The 18,786-nt window shown below is 51.4% G+C and overlaps 6 protein-coding genes across 6 annotated transcripts; 4 read left to right on the forward strand and 2 right to left on the reverse strand.

The window, feature by feature from the left end:
• Nucleotides 1–721: 721 nt before the first annotated feature.
• On the reverse strand, nt 722–3,709 carry Z517_05199 (uncharacterized protein; the record flags this gene model as incomplete). The annotated part of the gene is made up of 1 exon (XM_013430526.1): nt 722–3,709. One exon carries the CDS (start codon nt 3,707–3,709, stop codon nt 722–724), a length of 2,988 nt encoding a protein of 995 aa, XP_013285980.1.
• Nucleotides 3,710–5,210: 1,501 nt separating this feature from the next.
• Nucleotides 5,211–6,419, forward strand: Z517_05200 (uncharacterized protein; the record flags this gene model as incomplete). The annotated part of the gene is made up of 1 exon (XM_013430527.1): nt 5,211–6,419. One exon carries the CDS (start codon nt 5,211–5,213, stop codon nt 6,417–6,419), a length of 1,209 nt encoding a protein of 402 aa, XP_013285981.1.
• A 1,120-nt stretch (nt 6,420–7,539) lies between these two features.
• Z517_05201 (uncharacterized protein) lies at nt 7,540–9,827 on the forward strand (the record flags this gene model as incomplete). Its single annotated transcript, XM_013430528.1, has 9 exons — nt 7,540–7,805; nt 7,897–8,181; nt 8,248–8,501; nt 8,563–8,699; nt 8,753–8,854; nt 8,907–9,046; nt 9,108–9,217; nt 9,269–9,477; nt 9,537–9,827. The coding sequence occupies 9 exons, from the start codon at nt 7,540–7,542 to the stop codon at nt 9,825–9,827; spliced, it is 1,794 nt and encodes a 597-aa protein (XP_013285982.1).
• A 930-nt stretch (nt 9,828–10,757) lies between these two features.
• Z517_05202 (uncharacterized protein) lies at nt 10,758–14,621 on the forward strand (the record flags this gene model as incomplete). Its single annotated transcript, XM_013430529.1, has 1 exon — nt 10,758–14,621. The coding sequence occupies one exon, from the start codon at nt 10,758–10,760 to the stop codon at nt 14,619–14,621; it is 3,864 nt and encodes a 1,287-aa protein (XP_013285983.1).
• Nucleotides 14,622–15,479: 858 nt separating this feature from the next.
• On the reverse strand, nt 15,480–15,677 carry Z517_05203 (uncharacterized protein; the record flags this gene model as incomplete). Its single annotated transcript, XM_013430530.1, has 1 exon — nt 15,480–15,677. One exon carries the CDS (start codon nt 15,675–15,677, stop codon nt 15,480–15,482), a length of 198 nt encoding a protein of 65 aa, XP_013285984.1.
• Nucleotides 15,678–16,470: 793 nt separating this feature from the next.
• Z517_05204 (uncharacterized protein) lies at nt 16,471–17,289 on the forward strand (the record flags this gene model as incomplete). Its single annotated transcript, XM_013430531.1, has 1 exon — nt 16,471–17,289. The coding sequence occupies one exon, from the start codon at nt 16,471–16,473 to the stop codon at nt 17,287–17,289; it is 819 nt and encodes a 272-aa protein (XP_013285985.1).
• Between the last annotated feature and the right edge of the window lie 1,497 nt (nt 17,290–18,786).

An 18,786-nucleotide genomic window follows, 5' to 3' on the forward strand; every position in this document is an offset into this window, starting at 1 on the left:
TTGGAATGGTCTGTTACCTCAGTCCAGTGCTGAGATACTAGCTAATGTTCTACTCACAATGAATCAGAGTGAGCAGGTCTGCAAATAGTCCTTCTGTCTCCCAGGCTAACGCATACATCTAGAGCTCTTCCTGCGCCATCACAGCTCACTTTTGATTCCGATATCCATGATACCTCAAGACCATTCCCACTAGACCAAACCACATCATTCAGACCTGTATGTCCATAGCAGTGATCCAAGGAGGCTCGTGTCCTGTCCAAGCAAGCAGAACATAAAACCAAGCCCGACCTTAGCAGATGTGACCCAAAGTCCAATTCAGTCGTCGATCTCAGACTAAAGAACTGCAACGAGACCCTTTAGAACATCAGACCCACTCGTCTTTCAGCTCATGTGTAAGGCACATATGTGCCAATGTCTAAGCAGCCTCCCGTCTGCCAGCAAGTTTGCATATCTGTCGACGACCCTCGTGTCATCGGAGTTGGTATTCGTGATGCGGTTTGCCTCTACTTTCTGAGAGGGCCAGTACTAATACGGAAAGCTCGGTTCGCGCTACCCAAATGTGTTATTGATGTCGGCTTGATACTGCCAGATCGAGCAGAGATCACTCAGTCGCACGCCAGAGTCCACCAAAATGAAGTTGTGTACTTCCAATTCGAAGGTCAAGAGCGGGGCACATCCCGCACTCCTTCGTTGGCAATACCACTGGCAGCGTTGCGAGCGGCTAAGGGAATGGCAAAGGAAGGTGGTCGTATTGAAGGCTGTACGTAGGCATTGCAGCACCAGCCGGGCCGCGGACATTGTTCGATCCCATGCTTGTGCCAGCTGTGCGGCTAGCATACGGGGCTTCACGGTATTGACCGTACGACAGATTATTTGCCCGGCGAAGTGGTTGATTTACCTGTCGATGCTCTTGGGCCATACGGGTCACTGGAACAAGACCAGTTGGGTTTGGCAAGGTCGCTTGTGCTCTAGCAAAGTTGAAGTCAAGGTTTGAATTGCCAAAATGGCGGTCCTCAATTATTACATTAGGGATGTTGCTGCTCGCCATCGCGAGGTCCCCAAATGCTGCTGCTGCAGGAACCGGCCTATTGGGAATGGGAGGAATAAGAGTCGGTGGGTTGACAGCTGGGTTGAACGGCGCAGTGAGCGGCGCTTGATATTGACCATGCGCGAGTGCGTGGCCACCCAGCGGTGGCGGTGGCTGCTGTAGTTGTTCCCCCAAACGAGGTGGATGCTGAATAATATTCAGGCGTGCTCGCTGGTAGAGCTCCATCAACTGAGTTAGATGCTCTCTTGAATCATTTGGTTGTGGTCTCTCCGCGTGTCTGCGAGCGCGGTCCAATCGATGGACTCCTGCCAGAATATCCTCGAGTTCTCGATCTGGGCGCAGAGCTTGCAAACGATCGACACGAGTTTGCAAGTTGTGAAGGTATGCTTGACGATTATTCAGACGAGCAGCTCGATTATTCAGATCACGAAGGAAGACCTCGGCGGCAGGGTGATTTAGCAAGGCTGAAGGTCGTCGGTTCGCAGGTTTATCAGTGTCGATGCGCAACTTGGTTTCATCAAGCTCGGCATCAATCTCTTTGGCCTTGGTGATGGCACCTTTTTCTGCCGCATTCGCTTCACTTTCGTGTCGATTGATACCCAGCTCATCATACAGTACACATTTGTTGCCAAAATGGGAATAGGCATTGCTTCCAAGATGTGTTATGTCTGCATTGCAAACATAACACATCCGACAGCCGCATCTGGTGCAAACCATTTTGTTGCATCCAAAGTCCTTGAGAATTTTGGCTTTGCATTTGGGACATGTTCGAATAATGGCTTCCGAGCGGGCCTCTTCCACCAGATGGCGTGCAGACAAGGTCTTGTCGAGAGAATTCTCTTCGCAAGATTTGGGAATATGGCTGTCCTTCCCGCATTTCCTGCAGGTTGCACGAGAACACTCTGGATTCTGGCAAAGGAAGATGGGCTCCTGTCCCACATCCAGGCAAATTGCCTTGTATTCACAGTGTGGACACTGCTCTAGGCCTTCAATGTTGGCAGCCATGATGTCGGCTTGTTGCTTGTTGAGTTCAAGACGATCAAATGTGGTGATCGGGACTGCTCTTCCAACGTCCTCGTGAGAAAGCTCCGCCGTGCAGCCATCACCATCCATGCAGCGCATCTCATACTTTAACATGCCAACCTGATTGTCGGCTAGGCCTTCGACACAGGTGAAGCAGAAGAAATGCGGGACATCTGCCATACAAGAGACAATGCGGTTGAGAGGAGTCTCTGAGTCGAAGCAGCACTGGCATTCCATGACTGCCCCAGTCTTGACATGTTCTGCCAAATTCAAAGCTTCAGCTTCCTCCTTGGCCGTCTTGACAGCCTCCTTGATTGCCTCGCGAGCTGAGAACTGCTTCGCCGCCTGCAACTCATTGACTCTATTGGCGTATTCTGCTGGGATGCGGCGGTCCCCTATTGCCAGCTGGTATGTCTGCTCCACCTCAGTTCTTGGCTTAACATAACGTTTGTATGGTCTGGGTGTGAGCGAGTAATATCGATCCTCTTGTCCCTGGATGGTGACATAGGAGTCGAAGATGGATTTTTTGTCTTCTACCACTTTGGCGATGTAGTGGGTAGGGACATTCACAAAGTGCCTCGCGAGTAGAATGATGGCATCTTTTATGTACATTTTGTCCTTTGGGAGGCCTCTGTCCCAGGTGATGGTAATGCCAGTGCCATCGTTCGCAGCCCCTTTGCAGGTGGTCTTTGAGTGAGCAGGACGTTGCTTCGGATATGCCTGCATCTCTAGGATGTCGGCAATGATTCTTTGGGCAAGGGGCGGGGCGCCGGTATCGATCATCTCCTGATCATGTTCGTCGAAATATTGGGGCTGCGGGGGTGCATCTTGAATCTTCTTTTCGACAAAGGTGCGTTCAATGTCTGGAAAGACTTCGATAACACAAGCAAGACACCTCTTTTCGAATGTCTTCTCCCCCTGAACTTCCTCTATCTCGTCATTGCTTGTCTCAGAATCGGAGCCATGGATAATGTAAGGGGTTCGAATTGCTTGCCGCAACTTGAACGCCTTTCTCTCCAGCTTGAGAACCTGTTCTGCGTCCCAGCTATCACACAGCTCTTGGTGTCCGTCAACAGTGCCAAGCACTACCGGGAAGCGCTCGTAACCTGGCCCTCGATACATCTTGACGTCGAGCCGACCATCGACGTAGTACGGTGGCTGTGGCGCTGCCTTCTTCTCGGACTTTGCGTAGTGTTGGGTGCCATTTTTGGCACTGACAGTTGGTTGTTTGGACACGGTAACATATCGTTTGTGTCTGTGATGCCAGAGTTGCAGACCAGAACCAGCTTCATTGCGGCGCATCGAGATCATGGCATCAGAGGGTGCGTTGACACGACGTTTTCCACGATCTCCAGACGCAATTTGTGGTGAGTCGTCTAGGGAGGTGCTGGGAGTCCATGTTCTCTTGAGGGCTCGGGGTTCATGAGTTAGACGGCCCTTTACTGCAGATTCCAGCTCGGAGACATCGGCATCACTAGCTGAAGTGGTTGACAAAGCTTTGTTGACTGGGTATCGATGAAGGGATTTCCGCAACTGACGGGGTGGAGCAGCATCAGAGTCATCATCAGAGACTTCGATAATGGTGTCTTTGTTACGGTCTGCCATTCGCGAGAGACGTGGGGGAGACCGGTATGTCATAGTGTGAGCCAAATCTCGACGGTCAGTGGGGATGTCCTCCAGCCTAGTAAATAGATCATTAGCATACAGGATAATGAACATGTATTCAGACTTTGCATGACAGAAGCTATTTGACAGTGTGAAGTCTGTCGCGAATAAGCCGCCTCAACGCCTGGTACAAAGAGGACACAAGGCGGTTGGGGGAACAAGACTGGCGCAGTGGTGTGGAGGCCAAAGACGGCTGCTTACCGAGGGGTCATAGGCTGATAGGACATGTTGACGGGCGCTTCAAAAGGGTCGTGTGAGGGAGATCCGTTCATGCAGAGAGCCTTTGGATGTTTGCAAGTCTGGAATCGGTGAAGGTTGTTAGGTTGAAATGACCTCCTCTAGCGTCCCGCAGGAGGCAGCGCCAGCATGACTCGAATTCACAGAGAGGTCTGAAGCCGGCCTCGTGAGTGTGGATGCGAATGAGATAGGATACTGCTGCGGCCTGCGCTACTTCAAGTATCTCCGGCTACAGGGGAGCCAGGCGCAGTGATGAAATGTGTGTGAAATCTAAAAGTCGGACCAGACAGGAGAAGTGGAATTCGACGAGGGTGAAAGAGTGGAAGCTAAGAGGAGAATTAACAAGAAAAAATTGAGTCGCGGCAGAAAGACAGCAGAATGCGTGAAGTGGACAATCTAAGCTGAACAGCCTTGTCTGTTTATTTGGTTCCTGTGCAGATCCAATATAGTCAAGTTACGCGATGAGGTGCGGTCGAACTGGATAGTGTGCGATCCACGGCACCCACCAGGTGTTGGCAGGACTGGATTGGATGGAGGACGGGTACCAGCTCCTCAGCGAACTGGAACCCATGGGAACAAGAGGGCGGCACCATTGGAGGGCGTCAAGAGCATCGATTGCATGAGGTAATAGCAAACGAGGTGCACTGACCAGGGCGCGCAAGGAGTGAAGGGAGTGGAAGGGCGAGAGCGCTGAGGAGAGGCGGCAGTAGAGACCCTGCGTCCTGTCCAGTTAGTTTCACTTCTGCACCCAATCATTCTGTCCTGCAGACTTGGAGTGTGATTTCGAACAAAGCGAGAGATATGTACACGAGGCTACGAGGTTGACGGTGAAGCTGGTGACGAGGCTGCAGTTGCATCGCCTGCCCCATTTTCCATCTCCTTTTCGACGTTTCATGTTGATCAACGGGTTTGAGTTGAGATGAGCGGGTCTATCTCGGTTAATCCCTCGACGAAGAAGCGCAGTTTGCCTGCCCCTGCTGCCCCTCAGCCCCTCTTCCAACACACTATGAACGCATTTTTCTGGCAAAGACTCACTCACACTCTTACGAATTACGAATTTAATGACTCTACATGTGCGGCTCTTGTTGCCTTGCCCAAAGGTTTGTCCCTCTTACTCTCCACAGTAGGTAAATGCGCCTTGTGACAAGACGGCATGAATATTCTTAACCCGATCTCCTCCACCATCATTTCCCCGTTATTTGCTCATAAGCACAGGCTTCGTTAGACAAGAGACATCATGAATTCCGCAGACGTGCATCCAACTGCGACCGACTTGGCTTCCAAGCCTCCCCCGATCGACCCTGCCTCTCAACCATCGGCTCAGTCTCCGGACCTGAAACTTGTGTCTGCCTCAGCGCTCGAATACGTCCAGACTGCGTATCTTAATGCCGAAGCATGGCAAGGCCCACTCACCCTCGAGCAATACCTGGAACGCGAAGTCATCCTTCAGGCAGTCGATTTGACAAGAGATGGTCGGATCACTGGATGGATTTTGACCTCTGACTCTCTAACCCCCAACCCCGATGGTTCGCGGCCCATCCTTGCCTGTTGCGAGAGCCTTCTGGTCCAAGCCTATGTGGCAAAAGACGGCGTGCTGAAGAAAACCCAAGCCCATGGCATCGCCTCAGTCTACACTCGTCCCGAATACCGTGGAAAAGGATACGCTGGCAGAATGATGGCGGAATTGGGGAAAAAATTGGAGTCGTGGCAGAGTGTATCTGGCGCCACTAATCCATTCTCTGTTCTATACTCTGATATCGGCCAGACGTTTTACGCCAGATTCGGCTGGAAAGTATTCCCCAGCAACCACATCCATCTCCCTCCACTGGACCAACCAGTGTACAAATCAGCCAGTTCCATATTTCCTGTTGTCGATGATTTGACAATGGAGGATCTGAAGGATATTCCGACTGTTGAGTACCTTGAACATCGCTTGCGTACGGTATCCAAGGCTATCCCAGGTATTAATCATGTTGCAATTCGCCCGGATGTCGAGCACTTTGAATGGCACTTTGCCCGAGAGGAGTTCCAGACCAAGGTCCTAAACAGAGGATTCCCAAAATTCAAGGGTGCGATCCATCGAGCCAGCGGCCTCGCTCTGATCTGGTGCCGCGTTTACGCAGCCAAGGAGTCAGAGTGGCAACTACATATCCTTCACACAGTTGTCCCGCCGTCGCTGGAGGATTCAGTAGACGCCCAACACGCAATGTCCGCACTTCTCTTGAGAGCACAGTTAGAGGCACATGAATGGGAGATGGCTGCAGGTGTGGAGGTCTGGGATCCACTAGAACTGGTAGTCGCTGCGGCTCAGAGGCTGAGGACGGAAGAGCAGGGCAAGGTGGAGATCATCACCCGCGACAAGGAGCATTTGTGCAGTCTCAGATGGGCAGCGAAACCAGACGATGAAGTCATTTGGCTAGCCAAGGAGAAATACGCCTGGTGCTGAAGGATGAGGCTTTGAAAAGACGCAGCTTCAGCGCGCCTCGCTCTTGACTGTGGGAGCGGATGCAAATATCCTAGCCTCGGCCGATTTCGAGGTGAGTTTGAACAATGTTACCAGAATCGCAGCCGAGTCCGGGGATGTATACACTACCAGAGATATCGAGATGTCTTCTGCATATATTAAATATATAGCAAACCACAGAGCATCAGTCATCTCCGGTTTGATCGACCCTCTTCCCACCTAATACCATTGTGCCTCGCTCGACATATTCTAAGTGCAGGTCTAGGGCTTGTGGTATCCACCCTCCAAAAGAGGTTATAACTATGTTTGTTTGTTTGTTTGTGCAGCCTTGTATGTAGCAACTGGGAATGGATATTCCAACCTCGGTCTATTGCACAACGAAGTAAACCCACAACTTGTGGAATGATACCTCGTTTAGAAGAGACTCAAAGGGCGCCCGGTTATCTCTTGGAAATTGACTCCCGCCCGACTGTTCCTGGTCAGCTGTACTTTGTTGAGCGAGGGTGAGCGAGGGGTGGTAGTTTAGTGGCCTGATTGATGATAGAGCCGGACTTCTCTCTCCTCAATATCCCTACACCTTGTACTTGTATTGGCTTTGGAGTTTATCGTGCCGCGTTACCCTGTCTTAGCCACTCTTGGCCACTCTTACTGTTTCGTGGTCCACGAGTAATATTCCGTAATAGTCCACCCGAGTCAGTCGTCCCGATCTCTCGCTGCGCGTGGCAATATCCCCGCAGACAATGCCCTTGGAGATGGAATCCTGGGAACCGAGGTCTACCTCCAAAAACGGCTTCAACTCATACCTCCTGCTGACCAAATCAAGGAGTTTTGGACCTTCGTAGATGGGGAGTGGGTTGGCGTGGTGCCACTCAAAAAAGCCCATTTAATCTGGGTTGGTTTGAAAAGAGCATATTATATACCCTGCGTGTATCTTCCAGATCCACACTTTTGGTGATCCGTAGGTAGACCCTTGAGTGCACGATACAGATACGAAAAGTATCCGAGGGTGGTTTGGTAATTCCTTCACTCGCGATATCAGATTCCGACTTTTGTAAAGTCGCTCGCAAAGCGTCAATCACTTGGACTTGCTCCACTCGGAAAAATGGCGCCCTCGAAAGACGGCGAAGGCTTCTCGTCCAACGCGACGGGCGAGGTCTTCAACGAGCTTGGATGGATGATCCAGAATGCTCGGGGTTACAGGATCCACGAGGAGCCATATGCCACTCCGCGCAAGATAAGAGTGATCCACATCGGCGCGGGCGCTTCAGGCATCACGCTTTCCAAGTTCATTGAGGATCGGTGCGAGAATGTCGAGTTGCAGCTTTACGAGAAGAACAAGGACGTCGGAGGAACGTGGCTGGAGAATAGGTATGGTGCTCGCGCCCTAACTCTCGTGGTGTTTCTTGTTTTCGGGAAAGGCAGACAGAGAGATTGCTGACAAGGAAACTCCGTTCAACAGATATCCTGGCTGTGCTTGTGATATTCCTTCCGCTGCATATCAGTTCACCTGGGAAAGAAATCCCAACTGGTCCCAGTACTACTCGGAATCGCCCGAGATCTGGCAATATTTCAAAGACGTCGTCGACAAGCACGGTTTGATCAAGTACGTCAAACTTGAGCATACTGTGACCGGGGCGTATTGGCAACCCGAGCAAGGCGTTTGGGAGGTGCATGTGCGGCGGCCCGATGGCACCGAGTTTGTGGACACATGCCACGTCCTCGTCAATGGTGGAGGCATTCTGAAGTACGTTTCTTCTACCCTTAATGCTTTGCTGCGTGTCCTGTTTGCTGACAAGTGTGTTGCCCATAGTAACTGGAAATGGCCAGATATCAAGGGCCTGCATTCATTCAAAGGCACCCTCGTGCACAGCGCCAACTATGATCCCCAAATTGACTTGACTGGCAAACGCGTCGCTGTCATTGGAATTGGCAGCAGTGGCATCCAAATCATCTCGAAGATTGCGTCGCAGGTGAAGCAACTATACGCGTGGGTAAGATCGCCAACGTGGATCACGGCCGGGTTTGCTCAGAAGTTTGCTGGACCGAATGGAGGAAATTTCCACTGTAAGCAAATTACGTCTCGCTCTGGTGGATACAACCGTGGACGTTCTAATGCTGGGGACAGATACCGAGGAGCAGAAAAGGCGATTTGCTGAGAACCCGGACTTATTCTTGAAGTATTCGAAAATGATCGAGTCGGAGCTGAATGTCAGGTTCAAGTTCATTCTAAATGGGACACCCGAGGCCGAAGGTGCCAGAGAAGTAAGACAATCCTTTGCCAAACCACCACAGAGGATGCTGAAATGATTCTGCAGTTTGCTCGGAACGAAATGATGCAAAAGCTTGGTACGACGAAGCCTGAACTCCTAGAGGCTATCATCCCCAAGAACTTCGGTGTGGGATGTAGGAGGCCGACTGTGAGTTGATCCAAGGAGCGTGCATGAACTCCAACTAAATCAGGATCCTCAGCCCGGAAACGGCTTTCTTGAAGCGTTGAATCAAGAGAATGTCCAAGTCTTCACCACGCCAATGAAAGAGATCAACTCGGATGGTTTCGTCGATAGTGAAGGCCAGCAACACGATGTGGACATCATCATTTGTGCCACAGGGTAAGCTCACAGCTGCGCATTGTGATTTTGCGGTACCGAGTGGCTGACTGGTGCATGACAGGTTCAACACAAGCTGGATCCCTAGGTTTCCGGTCGAAGCAAATGGACACAGCATTGCAAAGATGTGGGCCAAAGAGGCCTATTCATACCTTTCTATTGGAGTTCCTCACAGTATGCACCCCCCGCTAACACTACCTCTAATGAATACTGAATATTGGAAAGTGCCGAATTATTTCATGATGGGTGGACCTTACGGTCCACTTGGGCACGGATCTTTCTTGCCTATCATCGAGACGCTTGCAGGCAATATCATCCAGTGCATTCAAAAGATGCAAAAGGACCGTATAAAGAGTCTGACTCCGAAGCCGGAAATCGCCGAGCAGTTCAGAGAACATGCACAACTGTTCCTGAAGAGAACAGCTTGGACCTCGGTGGGTGTATCCCTGATATCCAACTCCAGGCAAGGCACTGATATTCCTCGTAATAATAGGGATGTAGTTCGTGGTTCAAGCAGGGAAAAGTCGACGGACCACTGCCAATGTTCCCTGCTTCTCGACTGGTATATATGGACCTCCTCGCGACTCCCAGGTTCGAGGACTACCAGGTCGAATATATGAACTCGTTGAACATGTTTGAGTTCCTGGGTAACGGCTTTGCGACTCGAGAGTTTGATGGCCGTGATCTATCGTATTACTTGGGGCTGTTGAATGGCGACGATCACCAAATCGACCTCGAAGGCGCCATTCATGACGATCTTGCGGAGCTGCATCTGATACAGTAGCCGGACTGGTGGTGTATACTAGGTATTTTTGCAAGGACAAGAAGCAAAGAGATAGAAACCACTATCAAGATTGTCAATGAAGTGAGGATGCGAAACTGCGCCATGGATTTTAACGCTCCACCGCATATAACTCGCTACGGTGGGCCGTATAGATGGACTGGCGCTTTTCTTCAGCCTCACCACCGCATTTTTTCCGTCCCATCAACATCACGCCTCCTTCTGATTGTCCAGCCTCATTCCCTACTTCGCATGACGTATGGAAACATAACACAGACAAGGGATACAGCGAGGAACTCACACCTGGATATGGCTGACCCAGGCACGCTCTTCTTTGGTCATGACCTCCCCTAGGTCCCTTGGCAAAGTCCTGGGTCCAAGTCCCTGCTTTCTGCCGTGTCGCCTTATGAACTAGCCTCAGTCATCGCAAGTCGAGCAGACCATGGGCGCCTTTCCTCGCCTAACTACCCAGTGCCATCTCAACCTCGCCTGAGATTATGCGCCCGACACTCTATCACCGCAGTGGTTGCAGATCGCTTAGACTGAGACCCAATTCCCATTCCTTGCGCCCAGTAAGTACTCTTGGTCCAATTGCGACAATGAAAAGGACTGGTGGACACATGCCGTGTAAAATGGATTGGTTCGTTATCGTCCACATTCTTCCGCCAGGCATGAGGCGCAGGACGTAGGTGACTTCTGCGCCTTGTTCAAGTGCGTCGAGGTCAGGCTGATTTAGGCTCGTTCTTCTTCTTCCTCCTCTACGAATACCCTTTGATACCCGGTCAGTACTCCCTGGCCATTTGCCTGATAAATGCGGAGCTCCCATGATCTTCCGTGCATCACCTCTTCTGCCCGCTCAGCTCACATTTCGCCTTCAGCAAGCGGTTGAGGATCACCAGCCATCTGTTGCTGCTCGGTCTCGGTGCCATCAAGATGTCTTCCCTAGGACTGAAAAGAGTCTCACTCGGTGAGGCTGCCGTCCTAGGAAGCCTGTACGATGCACGGACCGACTCTTTTCAACCACTTTCATTGCTGAGCCGCCAGCTTCCCGAGACTGCAGTCACTAGCGAGGCGCGTCCATCGTCTCGATTCAGTGTTGTCGAGAGTTCTGATCTCAAAGACAAGTTTAACGCTGTTGGAGTGCACTCTTCTTTGGAAGCCAGCATCCTTTCAGGACTAGTTGTTCCTTCGGGCTCGACAGGCGCTCTTCTCGACCGACATGAGAGTAATTTTATAGTCCAAATGTCCCTACAACATGTCGTCACCACGTTTCTCGAGAAAATCAACTTTACAAGCCCTGAACTGCAGCAGTGTATCTCTCGAGAGAACATACAGCAAAGCCATGCCACACATGTGGTGTCAGAGATCACATGGGGTAATCGGAGCATCCTAACAGCAAACTATCATAGATCAGCAGGCGAAGATAGGAATACGGTGAAAGAACTACTACGAAAGGAATATGCCAACATTGAACAAAAAATCTCTTCTCCTGGAACCCAGACTGCAGACTCGTCTCAATCCCATGACCTGACCAATTCGCTTCAAGTTTATCTACGCACAGACATGTCAGGAAGCAATCCACTAAAGACCGACCTCGAAGGAGCCTGCCAATTCATGCAAAATGTACCAGATCAGATCTTGGACATGGATGGGGGCTGGGGACAGCCTATCGTTTACACGCTCCTCCCAGTGCACTGGCTCTCACTGATTTTGAATTTCGAGCCCAGCGGAATCATGGTCAGTCAGCCGAACGAGGATCTTCTTTCGGACTACATGAATATGTTCGAAGAGATCAGGAACGCTCAGCGGCGACTCAAGGATTACTGGACCTATCTTTCTCGTCGGCGTGCTCTTGTACCGGAGGATCATATTCGCGAAGTCTCTGACTTCCTTGCTCGCGCCAATCAATCAGAGGGTGTGCTAAGGCAACAATACGGCGTGGCTCTGCGCGATTTTCGAAATGGTCGGATGGGCTCAAGACAGCTGGGGCAAGTCCTTGGTAGATTCGTCAAGAGCCCCTATTCTCCGGCCCAGCTTACTGCGGTTGCAGATGTCTATGCTCGAAAACTGGCTTTCATCGACGAAACAACAAAGAATGGAGCAGCCTTCTTTTCCAACGAATGTTCGGTGCCGACACCTCGTGGCCATGTGTATACTCTTTATTTCAGCCGCACCGCTATGGATGACAACGCAACTTGGGGGCCCAATTCGCAACTTACTTTTCACATACTTCAGAGTGGCACCACGCAAACGTCGGTTCGAATTGTGGACTGTGACCATAGCGGGCAGTCTCTCGAGAAGTCCCATATCGTGTACCATCGCGACGGCAAGCTGATCACAAACGACTTCCAGAAACTTCAAAACTTCCTCGCAGACAAATGTTTGATGCATTTCGACGATGCCCATCTTGATACGTGGGGAACCAAGAAACCAATGGATCGGAAGCCTGTCAAGCTATCTTGTCCGGGACGAGGCTGTGTACCTCGAACAAAACGTCAGTGGATCTGTTCTCGATGTTACTCTGCCATCGACTACGGCCGGCGAGATCACTACCTGTACTGCGACTGTGGTCGGACAAAATATCGTTACTGGGGTTTCAGGTGCAACGCACAGCAGCATGGACCAAACTTTGAGCGATATGAGGACCGTCAACTTTTGGCAATGCTCGATGCCATGGACCCATTTGAAGAAGTCAATATCTTGATCCTGGGCGAGACAGGTGTCGGCAAAAGTACCTGGATCAACGCATTCGTAAATTATCTCACCCACGGCACTTTGCAAGAGGCGATGGATGCAAGTGAAATAGAGCATGTGATTCCATGTTCGTTTGCCACTCAGACGGTGGACGAAAACGACCCTCTGCAGAGACTGATTCAAAGGAAGATCAGGATCGGGGCAAGAGACGAGTTTGAACATGACGCCTCTGACGGCCAGTCGGCCACCCAGAAGGCCATCACGTACCCTATTTTCGTCAATTCGGTCATGGTGCGCTTGATTGATACCCCTGGTATCGGCGATACCAGAGGTCTGGACCAGGACAAAGCCAACATGGCGGACATCCTGTCAGTGCTGAGCAACTACAAGGAGCTGCACGGCATTCTGATACTCCTCAAGCCAAACAACTCTCGATTGAACGTCATGTTCGAGTTTTGTATCAAGGAGTTGTTGACACATTTGCATCGAAATGCTGCACGCAATATGGTGTTTGGTTTCACCAACACTCGTGGTTCGAATTATCATCCTGGAGACACCTTCATACCACTAGAGGCTGTGTTGAAACAATTCCGCGACGTCAATCTTGGGCTGTTTCGCGACACAGTCTATTGCTTTGACTCGGAGAGCTTCCGCTACCTGGCTGCTCATAAACAAAATGTCAGCTTGGGCAGCTTCAACGATTATTGCCGGAGTTGGGAGCAGTCTGCTACCGAGTCTCGACGTTTGCTCAACTATATCCGCCAGTTGGAGCCTCATCAAGTGGAGAATACTCTCAGTCTGAATGAGGCTCGACGCTTGATCCTCCAGTTGACCAAGCCCATGGCTGAGATAGCACAAAAGATCAACGATACCATCGAGTTGAACCAAAGAGACAACGAGCTGTTGCGGAACAGCAAATTGAGCAAGGACGAAATGCTGAAGAAATTAGACGTGAAGCAAAACTCGGTGGTCTTCAGCCCAGTCACTCGCCCAAAGACCGTCTGTACCAATGCGAGATGCATCAAAAAGGTTGATACTCCAGGCCCCAATGGAGAGGACACTGTACACAAAGTCCTCTGTCACAACCCTTGCTGTCTGACCAATGTCCCGGTTGAAAAGGTGGGAACACCAGAGTTGGTCAGATGCGCGGCATTCGCCGGCTCACAGCACTGTAAAGGTTGCAGGCATCATTGGACAGAGCACAAGCATATCCTGTACGAACACAAGGAGACAAAAAGGACCATCAAAGATCCGAAAGTCGAGATGTTGTTGCAAGAGAATGCAAAGGTCACCACCATCATCGAGGCTGCAATCAAGGCGAAAGAAGCCACGGTCGCAGAGTTCAAACGCGAACATAAAGAGATTCAAAAGGCGGCAGTGCAGTTTAGCTTGTGGCTCAAGCACCATTCCATTACCCCGTACAACGATGCCACGCTCGAGTACCTGGACCATCTCATCAAAGAGGAGAAGTCCAAGGTAGCGATCGGCGGCAAGAGGCAACGGCTCGATGCTTTTCAGCAGTATCGTCGCGAGTACAAGGAGCTTGTCGACCTCTTCGAATCCAACGTGGACAAGGGCAGGAATGAAGAGCTTTTGGACGCCAAGGGCGTCGACAAACTCGCGAAACGGCTGTATTCGCTGAAGCATTACGGTGCAGACCTCCGCAAGCTGCGCGATGCCGTGGTCATTGCGCACACCGCATCGATTCGCGAGAGACCATACCGCGTCAACGCGAGGCCAGGGTTTATGATATCCGCGATTGCTCCATCGTCTTTCCGGGCCTCGATCAGAACTCGCCCCGCGCCAAGTACCACTACTACATTGCCTGCCATCAGCCGCGCGCAAGCACCGCCTATGGCTGTGTCTGTGTCTGACGAGAAGCAAGTCGTGGGGAGTGCAAGCGGAAGCGGAGCGACCTCCCTGCCCGGCAGGAGACATGTGAGCACGCCAGAGGCAGCCATCTCGGGTGCTCCGCCATCTTATTTCGAGGCCGCCGTAACCCCAGCCTCCTGGGACTTGGATGGGAGAATGAAGAACAAACGCAAGACAGCTCGGTCGTTGAGCGGCAGGCTGACCGAGCGGATGTCGTCCATTTTTAGATGAGCGGTGGTCAGACCTTGTTATTACTTGGTACTTCCAGCATAGTCAGCCACTTGACGGAACGGATCCTGCGAGGCTCACAGACCTCGGGTCTCATACTCCGCCCGTCAGGCCCATCTATGTAGTAGTGAACTGATTGCAAGGGGCTCTATTATTGGGAGATATGATTGTCGTGGTGATTAATTACTGGCAGATTGAACAAAGTGATTTCGAGCAGGGGCACGTTTTCGTGGATGGTGTCTCGGGCTTCCACGGTTCTTCACAGAGATTACTTCTCTGGCTTGTTGTATAGCTAGGTAGATACGTTAATAATGGAGAAATAATCTGGTAATGCCTTCCATGGGAGATGGACATGATTGTGTGTTTGGTACAAGCCTCCTGTCGCGGATCTAGGCTAATATTCTAGTTGAAGTCAAAAGTACGGAACGGTCCGCTTATAACAAGCGATAGCACGGGATAGGATCGAGACACAATATCATTTTCCTCCATTCATCTTTGTCATCGCGAGAAACGCAATGCGCAGAGTGAGCAGGAATGCCTGAGGAGAGATCTATACCATGATCCTCTTTGTACCACACACAAATACATGCTTGCCATCATCAATACCGACCGCTAGAAACCGCATGATCATGACCTGGCTTCGCGCGGCAAGACAATGCCCGCTTTCTCGTTGTACCCATCATGCATTATTAATGCGCCAGTCAATCATGAACCTTCGTCGGTCGTTACCCATCAAATCAAAACTCATCCCTGAAGAACCCACCACAACATAACCTGACCGAAACCCTTCACTTCACGTTGATCATCCCTCTTCTTTCTGAGAAAGAGAGAGAGAGAGAGCAGGAACCGCGTCGGAAGAAATCAGAGGAGGTTGAATTCCGGTGCGGTCTTTGCAGTTTCGCGCGCGTCGCGCAGAGCCGCCAGGGGACGCGGTTTGGGGAGAGCCGACAGCGTGGACGAAGGGGTCTGCGTCTTTTGCGGCATGTAGTAGACGACGAGGAAGGGCGCGAGGGCGGTGGCCGTGGAGGCGACGAACGTGCCGATGGTAAAGTGCGACATTTTTTTTATTTTTTTGCGGGAGTGTTTTGTTTCGTGTGTTTGTTTTGGCGATCCCTCTAAGGTGAGTGGGTGGATTCTAAAGCGATAATCTGAGTAGTTGTCTATCGAGGTTGTCTAGCGCTGAGTGAAAACGAAGGACTGTAAATGATTCGAAATCTATAAAGAATGTAGCAAGGGCTGGGAAAGAGGGAGACGGAGAGCAAACAACAAGTCTAATATAGGCAGTGGCGGTGGAAAAAGGAGAGAAGGGGGACAAAAAAAAAAATCGAAACTCGCGCAATGTACTCGGTAAAAGTAAATGCAAGGGAGATCGACCAGTCTGGAAGCAAAGGGGGTAACATCCATGAGCCATGTGTTGGAGTAAAGTCGAGTCAGGGGCGCCAAATCGCAATCCCCCAACCCGCGGTCTCCAAAGCCTCACATTACCCCGTAGAGTAACCCGAGGGCGAGCGGAGATTATTTACCGAGTTCTATGGGATATTTATTTAGGCACAGCCTTGTCGCGGGTTCGGGGAACTCTGGCCGCTTCTGGGGCTGCAGACGAGGCTGGCGTCTCTGAATAAGCCAAGACACCAGCCGGGTGCCCAGTGCCAGAAGTGGTGGCTGTGAGTGACATCACCTGCATGGGAGCTCCCGCTGGCTGCCACGGATGAAAAAAATATGAGGGAAAAAACGACGCATCGTCATAAAGGATCGCAAGGGCCAAGTTCCTCTGTGGCGCTCCATCGTAGATAGTAGTCTTTATTAGTCGTGTTCCACAGCTGTTTGCGTCTGCAGAACTCCAACTCTAAACATGCCTTTACGCATCAAATGGACGTGTACGTCCTGTCTCCAGCAACAACTGAACGGCCAGCAGCGCCGAGTCTCAACATCCAGCCTGCGCAGCGCTTCCCGGCCGACTCACTCTAAGTCTCTCGTACAAGGCCACCCTGTGCAGGGCCTGCGATCTTTCACCACTACTGCACCGTCGCGTCAAAGAGTGCCTGATGAACAGCACCAGGCCATGCCACTCGGTGACTTCTACACCGAGCTTCTGTCGACACCGATCGAGAAACATCCTGCGACATACTCAGACCTGCCCACCTTTGTACAACCTGGCGACGAGGAAAAGATGGAAAGAGCACGGAAGGTCTTCGGCTCGATACGCGGGTCAGGATATGAACGGCGGACGTCGAGCACGCCGGACTCGACGTGGCGCACCATCAACGGCGTCCCCGTGCCTCCCAAACCGGCCGAGCCTGACAATTGCTGCATGAGCGGCTGCGTGCACTGCGTCTGGGACGATTATCGAGACGATGTGGAAGAGTGGGCAGCCCGGGTTCGGGAGGCGCAGTCCAAAGCGCCGAAGCAGCGACGCGGGGCTCCCAAGATCGAGATGGCGAGACCCGAAGTGAGCGACGCTTCGGGAAGTATGGACGATGACGGCGGCGGGAGTGAAAGCCTCTGGACGACTCCTTCAGCATCGGCAGAGGCCAAGGAGGAGGATGTCCTGTTTCAGGGAATCCCCGTTGGCATTCGAGAGTTTATGGCCACGGAGAAGAGGATCCGGGAGCGGAGACGTGCTCGGAAAGAGAAGGGCCAATTGGACAACGACGAGGACGACTTTATCTGATGTGAATACGACTTATTGCCACGCTGTCTTGTCTTGGGAGATGTCTTCCCACAACAGCAACAAGACGACCTTTTGAGAGCCCTTCAACCAAGCCTTCTCGTCATGAGCTCAAATGCAGCTGAGGATACAGTATCCAATCTGACACATGTCTGAGATTTGAGATCCGGTCGTCGGGAGATTGTTCCTCGCCTAAAATGATCGAAGAACGAATGATGAACATTAAAATGTCAAAGACAAGAGATGGTATTTTACATTGTGTGTCTTTCTATCGCGTCGAACAGAACGATTTGTGAATTGGGGAGCACTTTTTGCAATTAGCCTGTTGGCGCAGAATGAGATCATGACGAGTTACTTTGCGCGGTTTTTTACACTGCTTGACCGCAGCAATCCTCGACGCGTTCAGCGATTCCGAACATTGATTACATCGCTCTCGATACTGCGCGATTTACCTTTTACTCAACCTGCCAGCGCCTGCGACGTTGAGTGCGGTGACCTGCACGGCCACCTGAAGCTTGGTTCACTGTTGGCCTCACACTGGGCCATGTGTTCTTTCAGGTTCATCCTGGACGGCAAGTGACTGCGAGGCTCTCACTTCTACAGATTTGTTCACATGTCTTGCCGTTGAAGCACTCCGCCCTCTCTTCTCGACTTCTACGGAAAAGGTCGTGGGTAATGACAATGTTGATGTCAAGGAGCAACATTTGTAACTGTGGGTGTTATTTTCAGCAGGGTTGGAGCACCAGTAACTCCAAAGGTGGCCCGTGCCGGATTAAAATACCACGAATCGTTAGAACCAGACTATATTTGCGTTAAAGTTCTTTGATTCCAGCTATGAAAAAAAAGCTACAGGAGACAGGAGACAGCTCTTGGTTTCACCAGCCAACCACTGCAGGCTGGCTACTCACACTCTGCACCAACGTGAAGGTGGCTGTCCATTTGCAGAGCCCCCTCCTCTTTCTGTTGACTTGTTTTCTCAGCCTTTTTGTTTCTCTCCTGGAACGTCCCACGCCCTAAATCCCTTTTCTAATCCTCCTCAACCACCACCACTCTGCCAGTCAAACCCTTCCAATGACTCCTTCACGAGTACGAACGTCCTGGGTGAGGGTCGTACTCTGGGTACGGATGGCCATACTGGCTGCTGATGGTGATGTGGTCCGAAAAGTGAACGTGGTGCGAGCGCGAGCTGGGCGTGGGGCACTTTCTGGCCTTGGGCCTCTTTGGCTTGGTCGACAGGGTGCTTGTGGCGGTTGGTGTTGGGGAGGCGACCGATCTCATTCTGGGAGATGGCGTTGGCTCTCCTCTGCTGGCTTGTTGTTTGGAGCTGGTGCAACCCATGGTGACGACTTGGTGTTTGTGAGGTGTTGTGTTGGATGTGGACGTGTGTGATATTGTGGTGTTGTGATGTTGTCAACGTTGACGTTGACGTTGGTTTTGATGTTGGTGTTGGTGGTGGTGGTGTTGGTGGTGGTGTTGGTGGTGGTGTTGGTGGTGGTGTTG

Source organism: Fonsecaea pedrosoi, assembly GCF_000835455.1.
Source record: "Fonsecaea pedrosoi CBS 271.37 unplaced genomic scaffold supercont1.3, whole genome shotgun sequence".
Lineage (NCBI taxonomy): Eukaryota > Fungi > Ascomycota > Eurotiomycetes > Chaetothyriales > Herpotrichiellaceae > Fonsecaea > Fonsecaea pedrosoi.